General features: G+C 44.0%; 1 protein-coding gene across 1 annotated transcript in view; it reads right to left on the bottom strand.

The window, feature by feature from the left end:
• The window catches only part of ESYT3 (extended synaptotagmin 3), a 34,196-nt gene extending 17,327 nt beyond the window's left edge, over positions 1-16,869 (bottom strand). Inside the window, exons 1-7 of the mRNA XM_062004738.1 lie at positions 16,585-16,869; positions 10,692-10,733; positions 9,679-9,813; positions 8,837-8,913; positions 4,028-4,094; positions 3,355-3,444; positions 1,627-1,682 (exon numbers count right to left, since the gene is read on the bottom strand). Of these exons, the coding sequence (XP_061860722.1) occupies positions 1,627-1,682; positions 3,355-3,444; positions 4,028-4,094; positions 8,837-8,913; positions 9,679-9,813; positions 10,692-10,733; positions 16,585-16,869 (752 nt within the window). The remainder of the gene's footprint in view (positions 1-1,626; positions 1,683-3,354; positions 3,445-4,027; positions 4,095-8,836; positions 8,914-9,678; positions 9,814-10,691; positions 10,734-16,584) is intronic.
• Between the last annotated feature and the right edge of the window lie 5,532 nt (positions 16,870-22,401).

Here is a 22,401-nt window from a genome sequence, read left to right as displayed (position 1 = left end):
TTCAAAACAAGATGAGTTTGGTGGTGTTTTGTTGGTTTTTTTTAATAGAACACCAAGCAAGAGATGAGATTCTGTACCTTGGTATATTTGCACTAAGGAGGAAAATTGTGTTTGAGGTAGCTGGAGCTTTGGACACAGGAGGTCACATTGGTTGAACTGAGGGTACTGTCCTGTCTTGAAATTTAGGGAACTTTTCAGTTGACTTAAAACTTAAGACTTTTTAGCTTTTCAGTTTAAATATTTTCTTTACAATTGTTCTGTTTTTATGGTGGGGAAAACTTGACCTGTTTCTTCTGAGCAAGATGTATATGGCTATCACAGATATCCAGCACTCTTCAGCTCACTAAGATGATTTTAACATACTATTGCAACTTGGCATGTGCAGAAGACAATAAGAAGAGGAAAACCCGAGAGGACCAAACATCTGAAAGACTTTGATCCTCTTGATAAATTTAGTGCTTATAAGGCAGGTTCTGAAGATAAGATTATGCAACAGAACCGACAGTCACAGATGAGGCTGGATTCACATAGAATAAAGTCCTCTCCTACTACAAAGGGCTTGAAAACCCTTTGTCAGGCTGTTGGCTTTCCTGTAAAAAAAAAAATCCCACAGGAAGGTCACAGAAGTGTCCCTTCTTGTGAGTTTCAGGGTACACCCAACAAAACACAGCTTGTACATGAGGGCAGATGGCTGCATCCAATTTCTTTACTCTCTGAAGTAAACTGGATTCATTTGAAAAGGAGTGCTCTTGTTCAACCTGTACTTCAGCCTATTCACAGTCAGGGATGTCCTGCTCCTGGCTTTCATGTGCAACAAGCAAGGGTTTCTGTTTTCAAATCCCTGTGAGAGAACCAGGGAGGAACAATTTAGGACACCAAATTTGCACTTAATTATATGAGAGGCTGTAGGTTGGAACACCTACATACCTTCCACCTGCAGTGATTAAGGAAACCACCTTAGAAAAGAACAGATTAATTCCTCTGATAAAAAAACGAGCTCTCAGGGCAAACTCCAGGGCAAAAGGCCGCTGGGGCCTCAAATGAAGAGAAAAGAAAGCCTCTTCTCACTCAACATGAAAGGTCTTCAGAGACCCTTTAATGCACAACCTGGCACCTAAAGTATCCAGCCACTTCCTAACAGTCTGCAAACCATGAGCTGCAGAGGAAGGGAGGACAAGAGAAGTGTCTGCATTTGCATTTCAAAGGAGAAAGGCAATGGCTGAGTAACCAAAATATTTTGGTTTTGTGTAACAGAATTTTATCTTTACAATAAGGAACAAGGACAAAGTGAATCTCTGATCTGGAGAACCAGTTTGAAACTTACAATACTGAAAACCGCTAGGATTTTCTCCCTTGCTGTGCAAGTTTTATGCACAAGATGCCTCCCGGGGCATTGAGGAAGAGCTGTGTGTTCTGAAGAACCTAAAGGGTAAGCAGATGATGCAGAAAGAGAAGAATATTTCTCCTTATAAATCTGGTGCAGTTTTCTTTATCATACATTGTACTTCAACTCTGTGATACCTACAAACCACTCTTGAGAATAACTTTGATGATTACTGAAGAAATCCATCCCAACTTCCAAAGTCTTTTGACAGAAGAATAAAGTGAAGCAGAACAGACACTCACTTAATCCCTGGGACATCCAGGAGGTTGCTCATGCCCGCCCAGTTGATTTCCAAGTGCTACAACGAGATCAGGGAGAAAAATTATACAGGACCATTAAAATTTACTTTGGAACAAGGGTAAAATTTAAAGGGGTAAGCAAATGCTTCTAAACCAAAGCCAGATGTTTAAATAAAGAAAATTGTCATCAACAAGAGACTGCATCTATACATTAAAACCAACAGCTGGTAGCAACTCCCTTATCTAGTTTACCTATTTCAAATGAGAGTGTCTCTGGGATTCATCCTGCAAGCACAGGGAAGCACAGCATTCATCTCCTAGCAATGGCCACTCTTCCTAGACTTTGAAATTGTTTCCTCATCCTTTTACTTGGGGCTTGGCTTGTGCCCTGAGGCAGGGGGATTCACAAACACCATTGCACTTCAGGAATTTGTATTTCCATTCACACAATAAACATTCATTTTTCCATGTGCTAAAATAATACCACTACATGTAAACAGAAAACCACCTCATCCAGGACCAAAAATGTATGACTTCCATGAACTTGAGCAGAGGATAACCCACAAAGAAGGAAAGCTGTGTGCTATAAGATAACTGGTTATCACAAGACTAGAAGGTTTCCCCTATTTTATTAAACCACAATTAAACTACAAGGCCTTAAACAGGCAAGCTTTCAAAGCACAGCTGTGACTGAATGGTCCCCAAGATGACCGCATTTAAAAATCTATGAACGGGAAGCTTTAAGAGCCACCTGCCAGGAACCTTGCAGCAAAGGCCTAGGAATTGGCTCCTGTGTTGTCACCATTGGAAAGTCCTTCCATTCTTGGAGTGAAACAAGTAATTTTTTAGGTACTAGTATGAAAGTTTCCTCTTCTTCAAGCTGAAGAGCCCCAGCTCCCTCAGCCACTCATCATAAGGGAAACGCTCCACTCCATCACCTTTGTGGCCCTGTGCTGAACTCTCTCCAGTAGCTCCCTGTCCTCTTGAACTGAGTGGCACAGAACTGCACACAATATTCAAGATGCAATGTCCAGTTCTGAGTTCCCTCAGTTCAAGAGGGACAGGGAGCTGCTGGAGAGAGCTCAGGGCAGGGCCTCAAAGATGATGAAGGGAGTGGAGCATCTGCCTTCGGATGAAAGGCTGAGGAAGCTGGGGCTCTAGCTTGGAGGAGACTGAGGGGTGACTTCATTAATGTTTACAAATATGTAAAGGGTGGGTGTCAGGAGGATGGAACCAGGCTGTTCTCAGTGATAGCCAATGACAGGACAAGGGACAATGAGTACAAGCTGGAATATAAGAGGTTCCAAGGAAACACAAGGAAAAGCTTCTTGACTGTTCAGGTGAGGGAGCACTGGAAGGGGCTGCCCAGATGGGTTGTGGAGTCTCCTTCCCTGGAGACATTCCAAACCCACGTGGATGAGTTCCTGTGTAACCTACTCTAGGTGGTCCTGCTCTGGCAGGGGGGTTGCACTGGATGATCTTTCGAGGTCCCTTCTAGCCCTTGAGATTCTGTGAAGGAATAGGGCAAACTCATTCCTGTCCTCCTAAGAATTCAAGATGAGCTTTGAACAATTATCAATTTGGTACTCAAACACCTGCACTGTGAGGCATTCATGCTTATGCAGTTAGGGTTACCAGTGCTGGGCTGTGGCACTCACTGAACACCTATCCATGCATTAAGACACAGTAAGAAGCAAGAAGGCTGCAGAAGGAAGTTCCCTCCTGACTCACCGGCTTCTGCATAAAGAACAAGGTCACTGCTCCAACAAAAGGGGCATCAGTAAGAAGAGGTTCCAGTATCACCCGCAACGTCCCGTACAACTGCAAACAGAACAGACCAAGGACAACAGAGGCTGAAGGTACTCTTGGGATGCACTTTCAAAACTGTGAGCTTTTCAGGGTTGGAGATCATTTTTTAAATCCTGCTTGAAGTTATTTTACTTAGACCTTGATAGCAGCCATAACCTCCTCCACCCAAAACCATTGCTATTGATACCTCCTAAGTTTGTGGAGTCTCTCTGTAATCCAGGCTCTCATACAATAGAGTACTTTGCCTATTAGCTTTCAACACTTTAAGAACAGGTTGTTGATCTAATCTATCCCAGTTTATCAACATCCTGGCAGAACTAGCTCTTTTGAAGTTCTCTACCCTCCTCAGAACTCATGAGCTCTATGCTCTAGCACTGACTCTGTTTTAAAAGTCTCACTAAGAAGCTTAAAAGTGGTACTGAGGTGCTTTCCATGGAAGGCATCATTTCCCCAGCCAAAACACAAGGAGGTAAAGCCAATCATTCCAAGCCTGCTAGCTGGTGGTTTCCCAGTCAAATGCCATGACTTAGCCCCTGGGATATGCTACCTCCTACCACATACAGCTTCAGAGAGACAGCATTAGCACTGCACTCACCTGTACACCTTTCACTCCCAGATTGAATTTTGATATGTCCATGTGAATCTCACAGTCCCCTACATAACTGAAAGAAAATTCTCACATTATTCTGCAGTTTGCAACAGTCCAACGAGAAAATTTGAGCTGCAGAGAGTAGAAATGAAATTAGTTTAAGGATTGACAACATGACCCCACAGGCAGAGATGGGTTTTCAAGCAACTGAAAAAGGAAAGCTGAGCACATTGAACAGGGGTTAGATCTTCACAAGAGAAACCCCGCAGCCACATCTACCTGCAAAACAACAAAGTAACATCTGTATTTCAAGGTTACTTCTCCATTTTTAAGACTGGAGGTTGGCTGAGACAAGCTTGCATCAAGAAGGGGATCAACAGATCAAAATTCAAAGTCAGAGCAATTGCCCTCTTATTTCTTTCTCTGCCAAAGGCCTGATCCCATCCCACAACCAGGTGGCCCAGCTCCCAGACTGATGCAGAGATATCCTGCCATTACATATGAGCTCCTCACCTTGCCCACAACAAAAAGCCCATTGATCACCTGAGCCCATAACTCAAAATACAACCTGAAGGACAAATTCATCACTAAATATAACCTGGTTTCCTTGGGGCTGAATGAAAAGACAATGACTTAGATCAGATTTTGGTCAGTTGCCATGGAGAACATTAGGCTTTAAATAAAACAAACACTGCCTGTGGTACTTTGGCAATTTGGAAACCACCTTAGACTTCAATAAAAGTACAAACACTACCTTGTGCAGAAACCAATGGCCACTCCCCAGGAAGCAAAGCCTAGCAGTTCTGTTGATGCCTCTGGCAGGAACCAATTTAAGGGAGGTACCAAATTCCCTTTCAGTCTTCTGATAAACAGCTCTTTCTGGATGCAGACATACAAACAGCCTGCAGGTAAAGCAGGGTGTAAAGGGCATAGTGAATGTGCTGTGCATGCTGTGTGCATAATCTCACTCCAGAATCAAAGAAAATGGATGAGATTTTTGCTTTGACCACATGTATGGGGGCAAACAGTGCTGCAGTTGCCACTAATTCACACTGTAATGTACACATAGACAGATTCTGCCCCCCTCCCCCAAAAGTATCCTGCCAAGAACCCTATGAATTTGTCTCCATTTTTGCAAGGTTTTCAAATATTTGTTTACAGAGAGTCACTCAGCAGAATTTAAAAAGCTCATAACACACAAATTAAAGCCTTTAATGTTACAGAATTCTAATTTCTTAAATTAACCAACCTCACAGGCCATGCCAAAAATTAACAAACCCTTCCTTATAAGCTAGTCAGATAATTAAACAAACTTATTTTTACATGTATTAATTTCTGCAATTTTGACATTATCTTACAGCTTATTACACTGGGTGCTAATAGAGCTTTGTCACAATAAAAGTCTAAATGAGAAGCCAAAATGAGTTCCTCAATTTGCAGTAATTAATCCAAGATGACTTAATTCAGCTGTCGGCGGTGTCCAACACAACAAGTAATAGTTGTTGTGTTTCAATTTACAAGCTCTGTGCCTTTCCACACAGCCAAAAACTCTTCCCACCCAATCCTAGATGCCTCCTTCCTCCAGTAACACTTGAGTACATGCAAACTCGTTTTAAAGTCAAGATGTCAGAGAAGTCTTTATCTCTTTTATCTGAGACTGAGCCTTTAATTATCCTTCAATTTGCTGCATACAGGCATCATGCCCTCGGCAGGGTGCTTGGTAGGAAGGATACACTCCTTGTTCATTAGTTTCACTCCTCTTTTCCAGTCCAAGCAGTTTATGCTTCTGTCTGTCCTCTGCTCAGTGTAATCTTGTGCTCTCTGCTGTCCTCCTCCAGACAGAGTGCACCTGAGTCAAACTCAAGCCTGTGTACCCAACACATGCAGAGCTTCTTTTGCCACCCTGTCACTATCCACAGGACCATGCTTTACCCATCTGTGAGCTGGGTAAGAAGAATCTGTTTCTATCCTAAATCACATATAGCTCAGGGTGAGGCAGATAAACACGCCTGTGCCATGGATGAGAACTGCAGAAGCTTTTACAAGTGCACATAGCTGTATCTCCTGTACTTGGGTGGAACAGCTGGGCCCAGTGTTTCTGATACAATGGCAATCCACTGGCTGAAGACAGGGATTCTACAAGAGCACATATTGACAAGTTTGACTAACCTGGATGTCTACTCATCCCTTTAGAGATGTCACCTGCAATTGTCTCCTTGCAAAGAAACTCCCACAGCTCCCACCTTCTCATCAGCCTGCATATTAAAAGTACTCTTTGGTTCAGCCTTCTCAAATGCTCTGTAAAGCAGACTACTGCTTAGACTGTCTGACTTTGGACTGGGGTAAACAAACAATCAGCATTAGACAAATAAGTTGAGACAAGAAAATACAACCAAGTACCACAGGGTATGAGAAAAAACAGACCACCATTGCCTTTCCCCTTTGCCTATCAAGTCATGCTCCTGAGGGCAAGTGTTCCTTTTCTGCTCAGCCTCCAAAATGCTTTTAGTTTCTTGTAAGAGTCTACAAACTACAACAGAGATTGTCTTTCCATCTTTAAAAACTTGCCAGTTTGGAAGTCCAGAGATTCTCTTTTGAGGCAAATTGCAATACATATGTATTTTTTTAATACATATTAATTTCTACACTATTCTATGACATCTCATGTACTGTAAATGCCACAGAAGAGCACAGAAAAACATTTCCAATGAAAAATTATTATTATGGGTACTAAATCAGATTAACAAAGTAGGAAGCAATGGGACTGCAAGATAGTCTGCTGGGAGGTAATAGTGCCTTCAAATAACTCTGTTGATTACATGGCTACACAGCAGCTCAGGAAATTGCAGAATTAGTGGGAAGAAAAGGGGCTGCAGAAAGTCAAGTGGCTGCACTTGAAAAGTTCACATTTTGAAAAATGAAAGTGTGGAGAACGTTTCTGGAAAGCTTTGACATCAATTCATTTGGAGAACACAACCGTCAACTCTGTATGCTCAGGGGACAGATGAATGATTTAGATCTAGACCAAATTGTTTGGAGATGCCAGAGTATTGCCAGTTTATTTCCAGCTGGGATCTCATATTTCAGATTTGGGGATTTCAAATCCAATTCTGGCTAGGATTTCATATTTCATTTTGCCACCACAAGTACCCTGATACTTACTTTCTTATGTGTCACGTGAAAGCTGTACATCAGACTACATGTACATCAGACTATTCGTGTAGCTAAGAGAGCCTATTTTGCAATAGAGGTTTGCCTCACTTCAGAAGAGTGGAGATTGCCCATTTGTTTGATTAAAGAACATAAAACATGTTCCTGTGGCAGTCCAGAAAAAGACAAGCAAACTCCACCACTGCTTAACAGATTTGCTTCTATCCATCCCTGGAAATAATACACTACCCGCTGTGGACACTACAATGCACAACACCCAGCCTAGTTGCAGAAACTGATGTTAATGTATGAACACGAGAGAAGCTGGGTCCTTAACACAGACCAGGAGAAGAGAAAATACCCTTCAGAAAATACTTAGGTTATCAGATGACAGTTCAGGTTAAGTTACCAACAGGATGAAGAACAGAAGTGTTTGGCCAGTTTGGAGACGGTGATGAGTTTGACAGAGGGACATGAATGAGGAGGTGGGGGAATCACTCTGCAGAGGATTGTTAAAAGTGAAAATGAGCATGTGGGAGAAGCAGCCTGGAAAAGTAGTTTAACAGAATAGCAGCAGCCTCCTGCAAAGCTTTAAAGGCATCAAATCCCTCGATCTCAACATGGAAAGCACAAATGATTTGCCAAAGGCCCTAAAACTGGTCTGGCTATTACAAAGAGTGCTTCACTGACAGCACTGAAGCACAACATGTTCTGGCTGAAAATCAAGCATGTCACTTTGCAGAGTGATAGTGCTCTGCCAGGGCTGGGGATGCTGCCATGCCGCTGCCCAGGCACAGTTCTGAGCAGCTCAGTGCTGTTGCCAAGACACTGTGTAACATCACTCTGCTTTTTCCTGGCACTACCATGAAAAGAGGCCATTTAAATTGGGCAGCTTGATCACCCACTAAAGTTACAGAGCTACAGCAGCATGCAAGTGGTATTTCCCCCCAGCAATTCCAATCTCTAGGCTAAACCAGGAGAGAGTTGAGCTCTGCAATGGTTCTGATGTTAACAGAACACACAACCTCATTCAGAACAGCCTGGAAGGTATCAAATGTGTTATCTAGTTTTGTTGTTGTTGTTGTTACTAGAGCTAGAGGCAGTTTTCTGCTTGGAGAATAACTGTAATCAAAAAAAAAAAAAGAAAGCAAATGTGTTGGCTGGCACATGGAACAAAGGGTGAGTAAAACAAGAGGATTAACCTAGGGGAAAGGATTAAAAAGTAAATAGTGCAAGTAGTTCTGGAAGAACTGGAGAGGTTGGACTGGAGAGGAACAGTAGTGATGCAGTAGACAGACCAAGCGTCACCATGCCTGAGAGCTGTCAGAACAGGAAACACCGCTCCAAAACTTGAGTTCTTACTACAATGAAGCCAAAGGACACATTCTTCTACCCATGGCAGCAGTATTGGGCCAAAGGAGGTAACACCTAGACCTGTGCAGGTGACACTGCTTTCTGACTTAAAGGCTGATGCACAACATCTCACCTCTGTAAGTACTGAGGTCATGCAGGACAGATTATCTCATACCATTCTAGGTTGATATTAAGACCTCTCCATTTCATGCTGGTCTTAGTGAGCCATATGCCCAGTTCAGCATGACAACCCACACTCAGGCAGAGTCTGACAGCTAAGAACCACTTCCATAATACATGATGTAATATTACCATATCTGCAGGTCCAGGATAACTTGTCTTCTGTTGATTTCCTTGGTGTAGGCTTTTATTCCATTGATTCTAGGGCACTGAAATAAAATCAAACAAGATATGGTGTCATTAATATCTTTCAAGTTAAGCCCAAGTGTAAAGTCCTACTCACTTCAAGTGACTTCATAGATTGGTAGGGGTTGGAAGGGACCTTTAGAGATCATCTAGTCCAAACCCCCTGCAGAAGTAGGTCCACTTAGACCAGGTCACACAGGAATGTGTCCAGATGGGTCTTGAAGACCTCCAAGGAAGGAGACTCCACACTCTCCCTGGGCAGCCTGTGCCAGGTCTCCATTACCCTCACAGTGAAAGACTTGATACAGAAGTGAAGTGATACAATGAAAGTCTTGATACAGAAGCACTCATTAAAGACTTTGCACAACTGCATGTAAAGTCCAAGTAAACCACACAAGATTTTCCCTTAAAGAGGAAGTGTGAGCAGCCTTGGCAGTCCCCAAATACAGGGCTGGCTGCAAGCAGTGCATGTTGCAAGCCTTAGGAAGTACTGAAAACTCCTGTCACAAGGGTATAACAAAAATGTGGATACATGCCCCTTTTTCTATCTCCAGGTCCACGATAGTGACAGACAGGGAGGGGGGGTGTCTCCTATACAATCTTTCCTTCTCAGTGAAGACACTTCAGTAAACGTGAGGAGGGAACAAAGGAGGCAAAAATGTTGAACCAATACCATTTTGTTAAATACTCAGAGCTTAACATCAGACTCCCAAACAAATGCTCTGCCTTTTGCACCTGGACTTTCAGGAAAAGACTGAACTGCAAGCACTGTAAAGGTTTCACAATACCTTCTCACCAAAGTGGATCTTGGTAAAGGTGCATGTTTTCAGATGTACATTCTTTGCTCTGATCTTTGGTTCAAGAACTTCTTTAAATGCCTTTTCCATGACTGTCCCAAAGTATGGCCAAGCCTGTACGAGAACCTACAGAACATCAAAAGCAGAAACATATGAAGACTCTTTGTAGAAGACACAATTTGCTGAGAAAGACAAACACATCATAGAACACCTGGCTATCAAGGTCTATCCCTTTAAAATACCAAGTCACATGTGTGCTCTTAAGTCATCCTTATGGAACCATCCATCTCAGTTCCTCAGAAAAGGAATCTGTTTTAGAAACTGAAAGGTGAGGTTTTAGCACCATAGAGTCTATTGGCTGCTTCTAAACAGAGAAAGACCAGGATTAGCCTCAAAAGCACAATAGCACCTAATTACTCTGAAGTGTCACAAAGTTCCCTGGAGTTAGGTTTATTTACAGAAGAGTGAGATGAGCTCCTACATCAAAAATAAAGTTTGCTAAAAAAAGAAACCAGGATAGTTACTGGATGCTAATATATAAGTTGAGCTGTTTTGCTTTGACTTCCATGGTGTTTAGTTGCAGTGAAAGCCCAGCTACACCTGACAATGGAAATGCCTGCCTCAGAGCTCTCTGGAAATCCTTCTGGTAAGAGAAGATGCCACTATATTTGCTAAAATAACAACACATACACACATATGTATATACACATTTGTATCATATTTATACATCTATAGAGAGAGACACACACTATTTTTAAAAAAAATCTCAGAATGAAGTGGTGTGGTCAAATTCATCAAACCTGTATCACACACATTTGGCTCTCACCAAATCATCAGTGAGAGGTTTTGAGTGAGTGGCAAGCTCCAAGGTTAAGTACAGACACTGATATGACTGAGTCCTACTGTTGTGACTTGGTAACTTTCTCAGACTTGGCCCTCGGGGTCTGTGTTGTGATGCAGTTCAGAGCAGATGGACTCACAAACTGGAGTTGAGAGCTCCTCACCTTGTTCAGCCATTCCACCCGCTCAACATCAGGGAAGTGAACCTGGATGCAAAGAAAAAACAAAGTGTGTCACATGCCACCTATTTTGGCATACTGCATCCCATGCAAAAGATACAACAGAGCGTAGAACAAGTTTTAGAGTAAGCTCAGATCCCTCTGCCCTCATACAAATATGCTTTATAATTTACTACCTCCTCCAAAAATTGTAAAAGTCAAATAAAATAGTAGAAGACAACAAAAGGACACACGTGTGCTGATGTACCAGTATGCCTCTGGGCACATTTATGTGATTAAAGCAAGTGTCATATCCTGTTTGTAATGTAAAGCAGTGTTAAACTTTTCATCCTTGTCTTAGTCATGCCTTGGGAAGCCATAAGAACCTGCTTCCCTTCAAGATCATGCGCTGTGCAAGACCTGTTTCCTATCTGGCTCACCTCAACCAGGCCACACTTTGCAAAAGGAAAACCTGCTTGGGAAACTCAGTGTATTGGTTGTGGCAGCATTTCTCCGCTAACATGAACAAAGTGCTAATGGCTTCGGGGAAAAGAAGCACTCTAAGAGTTCAAGCCTATCAGCACACACTATCATGTGTAACAGTCCAGTGTTTTCATCTCTCAGAGCTTTTTAAGATGCTAAGGACAAATGAAAATGAAGTAGCCACTGATGCATCATGCTTTCAAGCTGGCCAGATCAAATGCCAACAAGAAGTGTACGTATCCATGACAAAATCCTTCCGCTTCCCTGAAGTGATGAAATGTTTCATCACCATCAGGACAGTCAGATATGAGGTCACTCTCAAGTAACTAACTGATCTCTCAGACCTCTCCAAAAAGCCACACTCACCTTCCTACAGTCATATTTAGCAACATGTTATGGATGTGGGGTTTTTTCAGCCAGTGCTCCAGGCTGGTAGTAGGTTATTGCAGAAGGGAAGGATGGGGCAAGAGCTTCTCAGAAAGGACATTCAGGCCCTGCTCAGCTCTACAAGAGCACCCGAATACAAAGAGATTCCTCTGACTATCATCTAGTCTGATAATAGTAATTGGGTAGGACAATACATTAGCTCCTTACACAAGAGCTGTGAATTACACTCTTCAGTCAAAGGCTTGCTGTTTAATACAGTAGCTTTCAGAGATGTTCCAGTGGAACAAACAGCTTGCCTTTTATTCCAGCTTCATGTATGACTTCAGAATCCATTTTCCTTGCTCAAATAATACTTCCAATTATTACATTAAAAAAAAATCAAAGTGGTATTACCGTATTCTTTATGGGCAATTTGTTTTGATGCTCTAAACAGCAACTTCTCCATTAAATAAGAACACAAGTTCACTGGAATGTCAGCCTACCCAGCTCTATTTACATGATAAAGTAAGAACACAGCACCAGAAGGAACAATCAATACTGATAAACCCACTGCTGACATTTTACAGAAAGAAGGATTATGTGAAGCAGGGGACCTCCATTTCACCTGCCAGCCTTTCACCAAAAAGTTTTCCACCAGGACACATAAATCCTGGGCAGCCTGAAGGCAGCTGGTTCCCAGCTCCAAGGCAACTGCCAAGCACCAGTGTCTCACAGCATTTGTGCCACAGCTCTACATCAGTCACAGGCAGGGTGTAGCAGGGATGGAAATACTATGGTAAACTCTCCTTCAAAAGATCTCACAGCAAGAAGAGAGATGTGATCCAAAAGGAAGGGCAGATCAGGGCTAAGAGCAACAGTTAGGCTACCAAATCCCAATGAGAAAGTCATAGCTCACATGTGAGACCCATCAATGTTAAGGGGAGAAATGTAAACAACTAAAGTTGGCTGGGATTACTCGTTAGAGCCAAAGCTGCTAGAGATGCAAATGTAAGAGGCATCCAAAAAGCCAGCTGGTGGCCAAGGAGAGCTGGAACAGCAGAGAGGGGCATCAGGAAACGGGCAAGAACAGTGATAAGGAGGTGGCAGCTAGGCCAGCTTTAAGAAAAAGCAAAATGTAATGAACTGTTTGAGCCACAGACACCCAAACCAGACAGCCAAGGGCAAACTCCAAAAGCAACCACAATGAATCACATACGGTTATGTCACACCTCAGACTGCTGTGACAGGATTATCAGCCCTTTGAGGTACATTTCCACCACACGTGACAACCCCTTATTCACCTGTCTGCAACACAGCTCCTACCCAGACACTCTGTGCCTCAGTTTCCTTTGACAGGTGGCAGAAATAGAACTGCTGTGCTCTCAGAAGCATCACAGAAACTGACCAACTACATGTCTCTGGTGAAAGTCAGCTTTCTGCCTACTACAAAAGGCCACCAAATTTCAGTGTGTTCTCAAACCCAAAGGTCAGATACATTTAAAGGTACAAATTCAATGAGCAGTACTGCAGAAGAAGCAGAGCTTGGCATGCAAGTGTTGCATCTAGATTATCAGCTGTCTAGTAAGACATAAACTCAGAGCAAAGCCTGTCCTACCCACAGGGTACTCGACAATGTGCATGTCCCACTAGCAGAAGATGAGTTCTCCTGTAGTTCAACTCAGTGACACCATCAAGCTCTCTTCTTGACTCAACAGATTACTCCAAGAACTTTTTGCATCCTTCTACTTTGAGGAAAAAAAACCTCATCTGCAGTTCCATAGTATCTAACAATGACCTCTGGACTCGATATTCACTTATGACCCTTGTTACTGGTGAGAGTCCTGGCAGCAAGCTCTTGCCTTTGAGTTTGTCATCAGCACAACACAGGCAAGAGAAGCACTTCCTATTAAGCCTAGAAGCAGCCACCAAGTGCTGCCAAAGTTAACAATATCCCAGAATAAGCCTGACTCCTGTAGCCTTGGGCAAATCACACTATCACAATCAATTTTTCCCATCTACAAATGCAGACATACTTCTTGCCAATGTTTTAGGAATGCTGCAAAAAATGTTTAGCATTTGAAAAGAGCTCTGAAGATGAAAAACACCAGGTAAGGGCCAATTACTAGCACATAAGGAAAACATAAAAGTTTCTGCGTTTCTCCACCTTGCCCTGGAGCAAGCCACACCACCAACAACAAAACCAAACAGTGCCATGCCAACACAGGAATCTATCCTTGGGGGGATAGATCACTGGGGGGAGTGGGGGGTGTTTGTTTGGGGTTCTGTTGTGGAGGTTTTTTGGGTTGAGGTATTTTAGGAGACAGGGTTTTTAGCTCCCTGTGCAGGGACAAAAAACAAAGGTCTAAACAAGCCTTTTGCATGAACAAGGAATTAACAGGCAAAGTTTTAAAAGGACTGTTCTGTACTCCCTAATATAAATTTCTCCTGGTAAAAGGAGTTTAACCCAGCATACCTGGATGTTCTCACCTGCAATCTAGTCCAGCTGCAAAAGTAACATGGAGAAGTCATCTCCACTCCTAGGAGCCAGAACAAAGGTGGAAGCCCAGCTACCTATGCTCTGGGCACTGACTTCGACTGACAAAAGTCAGGCTAAAGACTGCACAGGCTGAAGTTGAAAGCCTCACCTCTCCAAGACATAGATTTGAATCATCTCAACACGAGCAGATTTACAGCCTGGTTTCCTAAGGAGGAAACCTGCCCACATGCTGCCCACGTAAGCTGTCTAGCACAGGAATGCCTCTATTCCAAACTCACTGGCTGGTTTCAGCCAAGAAACTGGTGCTGCAAAATAACCCTGCAAGTTCCCTGAAACAGATGGTTAAATAGATGAGGGAAACCCTCCCAGCATCCCCCTGGAAGGAAAGTCTGCAATGCAAATACATCTCCTAACAGCTGGTACCAGGACTGAACAGAGTGAAAGCCTCATTTGAAGGAACCACTGTACTGCTCTGGGGAGAGCAGTTTTTAACCAACTAGTGCAATCAGTGACTGGTCTTAACTCTTCACTGGACATATCCTCCTCATTTTACTACAGGGCACATGAGGAGCCAACTATTTACTAATCCCTTAAGACACTGCCATTGCTTCACACTTCCTGAACCTTCCCTAGGATTACAGCACTACAACCCGTGCTCTCCCAAACCTCAATTGTACTCCTACACCCACTTCTGCATGTCAGGAGAGAAGAATGCAAGGGACATTTTTAAAGCTGTTTCAATTGAACATCAAAAAAGATGACACCATAGAGAATAAAGTGAACAGGCAGCAGGTGAGAAGCAGCCTCCAAGACTGGTGCAGAGGAGAAGCCAAAGATCAAACTGAGGAAGGAGAGCTTAAAAAGAAACAAGTGGTGTATGGAAGCAAATGCCAACTGAAGAAGAACAAAAGTTACAGATATAGGAAAGGAAAGGAGAAGAAGTAGCAATATGGATAAATGCTGCAGCCCCATTATCCTTAGGTCCTACATGCTGCCTTCTGACAGCCAGCTCCAAGAATTCACAAGTCAGGAGTGAGGCCTCTGAAGAGAGTCTACACCTTCTCTGCGAGCACGTGCTAGGCAGAGGGAGACAGCAGGGAGATCCTCCTTAAGCCTTCCCTTCTCCTGAAGGAGACTGAGCAGCCCCATATCCATTGGCCTCTCCTCACACACCAGCTGGGCCTGACCTTCTCAGAAGGCTCTGCCTGAGTTTCCCTCCTTGTCAAAACCTCTCCTGTACTTGGGGCATGAAGCCTTGTGAATGCGCAGGACAGGACAATTGATAACCTTTCCCATCCACTACCTGCCCATGTACTAATAAAACCTGACACTTCCAACACAAAACATAAGAACTTTTGAGATTTTTTTTTTTTGGGGGGGGCAATTCTGATTTTCCAATGATGACTAAGACACTCGATTTCCCATTACCAAGATCCAGGGCACTTGAGGATAAAACATAAGACTATTCTCACAGCACTAGGGCAAGAGCTGACGCCACCACACTCATTAATGCTCAGAGCTGTTTTAAATGCTCCGTCAATACAAACAAGCAGAAACCTCATTGAGAGGCAGACTTCTGTAAGCAGAAACCTCATTCAGAGGCAGACTTCTGTGCCCAGCGGGAAGTAACATGTGCAGGGAGCTCTGCTAGGAGACCCTGGTCTCGCTTCTCAGAAGTGCCAACTGCCTTCCTTTTCCACAGTATTAAAGAAAGCCAAGTCCTGTAGGCTATATAAAACAGTTTGCTGACTATAAATGTCTCCATGCAACACTCCTTACAAATAGATCTCTTTGATATTCTCTTTCTTACAAGAAAAGCATTTCCCTACCAGTCTAGGACACGTTTTTAAATGCTAAGCGAATCATGGTGCCAAAAAAAACCACCCAAAACTCATCATCATCCTTTTCCAGTAGCTAACCAGGGCTACAACAAATAGTCAAAGATGCGGGATGAAATATGCACACAGATTTTCAAGTTTCTTCACTTTAAAACCTAGAGTGGCTAGGAACAAATGTGAAGAACAAACAGGTACCGGCTTTCCACACCATCAAGAGATGGTTCTTTAAAGTTAAATATTCGTATTTTAGCAGGCAGAGAATATTGTGCTAATATAGATATTATATTTATTTATTTAAAAATGACAGTTAAGTAGAAGGGAATAAAACCTTCTGGATGAGGAGGTCTAAAATAAGTCTCCTCTACACCAAAATACCTGCAATGCAACAGCACCTATTTGAAAGAAGGTTCCTCCGAGGATGCAGCAGCCTATTTTACGAACACACTTACAGCAACATGCACGTTTCCTGGACTGAAATAACTTCAAGTTTAGCGCTCACTTTTACTGAGCAAGACTTAATCTGAGACATTACCGCTCGGTCCAAAACATCACCGCCACCTCTTTTCTTTTGCCCTTCGGCTGCTCACTACAGAACACCCCGCTCCGGCCGCCCCGGAGCCGCCCGGGAGCCCGCAGCCTCGCCGCCGCCGCTGCGGGGGGATGCGCGGCGGAGCGCAGGGCGCAGCGCCCCTCCGCCTCCCCGGCCCGCACTCACCCAAGCCGGCAGGTGCCGGGCGGCCAGGCCCCGGCACACCGCCTCCCGCTCGTCCTCCAGCAGCGCGAAGGCGGCTGCGAGCCGGCCGCGCTTCCACCGCCGGTTGTGTCCCCAGCACAGCCACAGCGCCAGCCCCAGCAGCACCCAGCTGCCGCTCAGCCCCAGGTACCCCGCCAGGTAGACGGGACCGAGCCACAGCAGCGTCCGCGCCGCGGACGCCAGCAGCATCCGCGGCAGGGCGCGGGGCCGGCGGGCGGGGGGCCGGGAGGCGGCCGCGGGATCCATGCTGCTCGCCGGAGCCCCCCGACTCCGCGGGGCCGCCCTGCCGAGTGCGCCGGGCCCGCGCCCCGCCGGCCGCCGCCTCCGCCCGCCCCGGCCCGCCCCCGCCCCGCCGCGCCACGGCGCCCCCCAGCGAGCGCCCCGCCGAGCACCGCCGGGGCAGGCCGCGCCGCGGCGCCCGCAGCGAGGGGCAGCTCCGCCGCCCGAGCCCCGGCCCGGGCTCCTCCGCTCTCGCAGGCGAGGGGCGGGCGGCCCCCCGGCCAGCCCGGCGTCCCCCAGGGCCAGCCGGAGCCTGGCTAACAGGGAGCCTGCTGGTGAGGGGCAATCGCTGCATTCGAGTGGGGAAAGGAGCGAGAAGGAGGGAACTCAGCACACATGTAGCAGGATGCCCGCAGCTGGTGAATAGAGGTCGCTCCTACCCACGCAGGGGTAGCTCTGCCTGGGGCTGGGAGATGTGGGATCATCCACCCCTGGATGCCCAGGAGGGGCCTGGCTGGCTCCAGCCATTCTGTCAATGGACCCAACCAAATTCCACTGTGATTGTTCACCCCTGAATATAGAAGGATACGAGGCAGAAACAACCTGTTGGTTCTGGACACTCGCTGCCTGGAAGAATAGTTGTACATTTTTCTCCTGCTCTTTTGATTTTCATGGGGGTATTGTGGGGGTTCAGATTCTGAAATACTAACAATTACACCTCAGAGAATGCAGTGGTATTGGGGAACCTTAAGACACTTTTTGAGAGGCTGGGAGTAACCCAGCAATACTGATTCCATACTTTTCCATATATGCCTTCAGCAACGGGCTGTACTTGGATAGTTCTATACTGTGTTTTCCACTGCAGTGGATCAGGAAAATGCCACTCTTTGTCCAGTGGATAAGCCTGGAACATCAGTGAATGATGCCAGCTGTTATCGTGGCCCCTTTTTGATATTGGCTGCACAGGACAACAAATGATGCCCCAGACACAAACCTCCCAGATATGGAAGTTGAATGTGAGTGGGGAGAACTAGGGTTGGCCCCCTCTGAGCCACAGAATTGGTATTTAATTATAAGTCAATAAATCAAATGATACCACAAGTATCATTAACATTTGTATGTTAATCATTGCGCATGACTGATCTTGGATAGAAATCAGTTCAGGCATCTGAGAAAATCCATCCTCAAATGCCTCACATTAGACAAACTCATGCATGAGACATCTACTATTTACAGGTACTTTTGGAAGCAACCCCCTTAATCTTCCCCTTCTGTCAAATGAGGATGAATATGCTCTTCTTCCTGGGGGTGTTGCAGAGCTGAATTATGATAAAGCACATAAGAGAAGGTACTTCTTTATGCAGTGGGTAGCAAGGCTCTAGAACTTGGAGGCTGCAAGGCAGAGACTATCAGGGCATCCAAAAAGGAGTAAGTTAATTTCTCTAACAAAAATGTACTCCCTATATCATGGAGACAAGAGCTGTGGGTGCTGGGGAAGGCTGAAGGAAAAGAACTGCAGAAAATTAACAGGCTCATGCTCTATCTCTAAACAGCAACTCTTATTGCCACCCAGAGCAAGTGGACCAGTGTTCTGACCCCAGAGAACATTTTTGTTTGGAAAGCTGGAAGAGAGACCAGAAACTGATGGATCAACAGCTGAAGGAGTATCAACCTTCTTGATATCATACATTAAAACCCACACAATTGTTTCTTTGCACAATTACATATATCAGGAAATACGTTTACATGCAAAAACACACGATTTTGTTCTATGATCAAAAGACTGAGGTTAGGCTGGCTTGTTTCTTTTTCCCCACTGCCACTTAAAGCATTGTAAAACATTTTCAGTATGATATTTCAGCCATGAGGTAAAACTTCATGTGGGTAATTTCAGCCCCAAAGTCTGACCTTTCAGAAAAGCAGAAGCTTTTGAAGAAAAGTGGGTCTCTTTTAGTGATTTCAAGTCTTGGAAGGTCCTTTTGCTACCAGGAGAAGCTATAATAGGAGGTAGATCCAGTTTTCTTCTTCAAATTACTGCTCTTTAGCTCAGACTCAGAGGGTGACACGGTGTAGAAGCACCAACAGGTGGCAGCTTATTGAGCACTGGGGCTGCAGTGAAATTCATACTGGCTAATATGAATAAACTATCATTTTTGTTTTTTTTTTTTTTATTCTTCACTCAACTAATCACAAAAACCTTGGCTCAAGTTAAAGGCCAATAAGAGCTCTCCCTCTGTCCAAAAGAACAGAGCACTTCTAGTCCCACAGCACAGCTCACAGCTGCTGTGTAGTGAAGGAGATGCTTCCATGAAAGCAGAACTTTAAAAGTCAAACAAAAGAAAAGGAGTAGAGGTGAAAAATTATTCCTGTTGCAACAGGTTACAGAGAGGGTTGTTCTCAAACTGTAAAATAAACCAGTAGCCATTGAGGCCTCTGTGAAGACTGTTTATGATGGGTAGTAGTTACTCTTTAAAGAATAATTGTTTCTTGTGCTTTTCTTAAATGTCAGAGGAAATACTGGATCAGGAGGACAACTTGAGACTTGAGAAGATGTTTCCAACTGGGGAAAGTATGGTCTGAGTGCAGCAAACTGCTTTCAAGTAGGAGATGCCTGAGCCACTTGAAGCCAATTTTATTTTCAATTACAGGGAAATTCCACAACCTCGTTCCCCCAATATATACAGGACAATCACTGAGGTAGTGACCAAAGGTTATTGTTCTGGCCTCTGACAATCCTCACCTCTGATTTAACTTGCCTAGAGATCGCCACTGTAGCTCATTAACACTGTGATAAAAGGATATGTTGTAGCTGATTATGACACAGAGATTTTACAGAAACTGCAGGGCTTTGAAAATATATTACTCCTAAATTTGCTGTCTCTCAAGCTGGCCATGGTAACTAAGGCAACCAACTTTAAAGGTGGGGAGTTATGGAAAACCACTGCCAACGCTTTTTCTTTTAACTATAGAGAATATGCAAAGGAATTAATCTGAAATATCGATTGAAGTGCATACCAATGAGATATCAAAGGGTGTACTGAAGATGATTTTCTAACTTTCTGGTGCCTTCATGGTTTGTGACCAGTGTGAAATTCCCACATTAATGCTAGGAAATATTAGAGGTTCACTATGTCTTTGTGCATCCACAGCAAAACAGAAAACACATATAAGGATAAAACATTGCTCCTCGCACTAACAGAATGACTTCTGTATCAAGACCTGATTAAAGCAATTGCCCCTTTTGTCACTCCTTGTCACTTGACAAGGAGTTACTGTTCAGTTTCTTCTAGGTTCATACTCTCTAGCCATGGACTTTTCACCTGCCAACAAAAGCCATACCCAGACTCTGCCTGTCACAGGGCAAAAGCCTTCTGTCTACCCCTATCTACTTCTCTCTTCTCAGGCAAACACTGAGTCTGGAGTGTGTTTCCCTAGGGAAAGCTGTGGTTCCTCCATTCTGTCCAGTTCTGTCCAGAAATGAAATATGAGCTGGGCAGCTAAACTAAGCCCATGTTACACTGTTCATCAATTATATTATTCTAGCTGGAGATGCATAATTTGGCCATGAAAATACTTACATATGTATGTCTTGTTTTGGGAATCATTCCATTGGCATAAAACAATCCCAACCTCAAGCATAGCTTGAGATACTGACTAGCTAAACCCTGCCTAATCTAGGACTAACTGGTATTGTCTATAAACCTGGCCTGGTAAAGCTAATGGGATTTCTGCTTATGAGAAAAATAACCACATGCAGAAGACTGAAAGATCAGAGCTTTAGTTGGAGATATATGCAAAGCTGGGCTAGGAATGCATGACCCTTGGTTTTAAAGGCTCTGCATCACTATGCTCACTCCCCTACCCTGTGCTTGTGTCTGCCTGGTTCCTGGCCTCTCATTGCTTTTGTACAATAGGCAATAAGGAAAGGCACTGAGCAGCTGGGACTTTTGGCAATATAACTAAATCAGAAACAGCAACGGGTTTCACACATCCACTTGTTCTTTTCACAGAAAGGCTGTTAAAGTGAAGGCAGTGCAGGAGGATGCAGAGCATCCACCACAGGAGGTAAAAGGGTAGAGTGGCTCAGTGCCACTTGTCCTGCTTTGCCCTTCCTGCCAGCAAATCCCACACTGCTCTGACCCTGCCAGTTGCAGAGGACATCTGGGTTAGCAGAACACTGAGGAAAGCTGTGTCTTGTATACACTGGTTATATACCTGCACAGCTGAGGCACGAGAAGACAAAAGAATACAAAGCACAATCTCTGATGGTGGCACAGGGAGGAGAAAATAAACTTCCCTTACAGTGAGGATGGCATTTTCCAGTGCTTCCGGAGATGGCCTGCGAGTTGGAGCTGTCCCTTTCCCGGCGTCTGGGTACGACTCACATCTTCAGACATCAGCACACCTTTGTGTCATTGCGAAGCCTGAGCTGACCCATAAGCAGCTGGTGCCACCTGCTGAACACAACAGGTTTTACTCAGGAAAGGTGGCTACAAAAACAGAGCTTAGAGCAGTGCCTATTTGAGGGTACCTATGATCTCTCTGCCTAGGACAGATCCCCAAATGCTGGCACAAGGGGGCTTTGCATCCCATCGCTGATGTTAGTGTGCAAAACAGATTTGGCAAGTGATTTATATTCTGGATTGAGGAAAAATTCTTTCTCACCTGAAAAATCAAATCTTGCTGCAATTAGACTGTATTTCATGTACAACAGAATCAGGAGAGAACTGCAATAAGCATAGGGAACTTCAAGTTTACTTGTAAAAGTCTTTGCCAAGTACAACTTCTATTACTGGTCTGTGCATTTTAATCTCAGAAAAACAGCTTCTTAAATCACTTTGGTCTAAATTTTGCCATTATTATGTTATGAATTGATTCAGTTTTTCTATTTGAACAATTGTGTCCATAACAGGATCTGTGAGCAGAAGATATAACGTCTTCAGTCTAAAAACATCACAACACATTTCTTGGAGAGTAATAGATTTTATAGATTTTGTTATATCAGTTAGTGGAAGGTAAGCAAGAAAACCCTTCTGTCTCTACATCCTTTGACATCCTTTTCTACTTTGTTGAATGAAAGAGCATGCTGGTATAGGCTACTGACACATATTAGGTTGTAAAAATTGTGTTTTGAGTGCATGATGAAGTTCCATAACAAGCTTATTAATAATTTATAGCTTAGTCTGTGATCTGTACAACTTACACTTTGCTGCGATTTAAGCACTTAAAGGACTTGACTTAGCTCACAGACACTTCTTTTTTAAGGAATTTGAGTGTTCAACCTTTGCAAAGCACATTAAAAGTGTCAAGGAATGGTGGAAGATAACTCATGAACTACAGAACTGTTGTCCCAACTGGCATCTCCTCATCAATGGTGAAATTAGGAAGGAAAAAACTTGCTTGGTTACGTTTCTTGTAGGGCTAGATCTTGTTTAGCTGATACTTTCAATTTGAAAAGGGGTTTCTTGATAAACCAGACTTTCTCGCTCTCTACATCTACCTGAAAGGAAACTGTAGTGAGGTGGGTGTTGTTCTCTTTTCCTAAGTAACAAGTGATAA

This window comes from Colius striatus, chromosome 11, assembly GCF_028858725.1.
Source record: "Colius striatus isolate bColStr4 chromosome 11, bColStr4.1.hap1, whole genome shotgun sequence".
NCBI lineage: Eukaryota > Metazoa > Chordata > Aves > Coliiformes > Coliidae > Colius > Colius striatus.
Note: the sequence above shows the minus strand (reverse complement) of the source record. Positions and strands in the feature narration are given on the sequence as shown.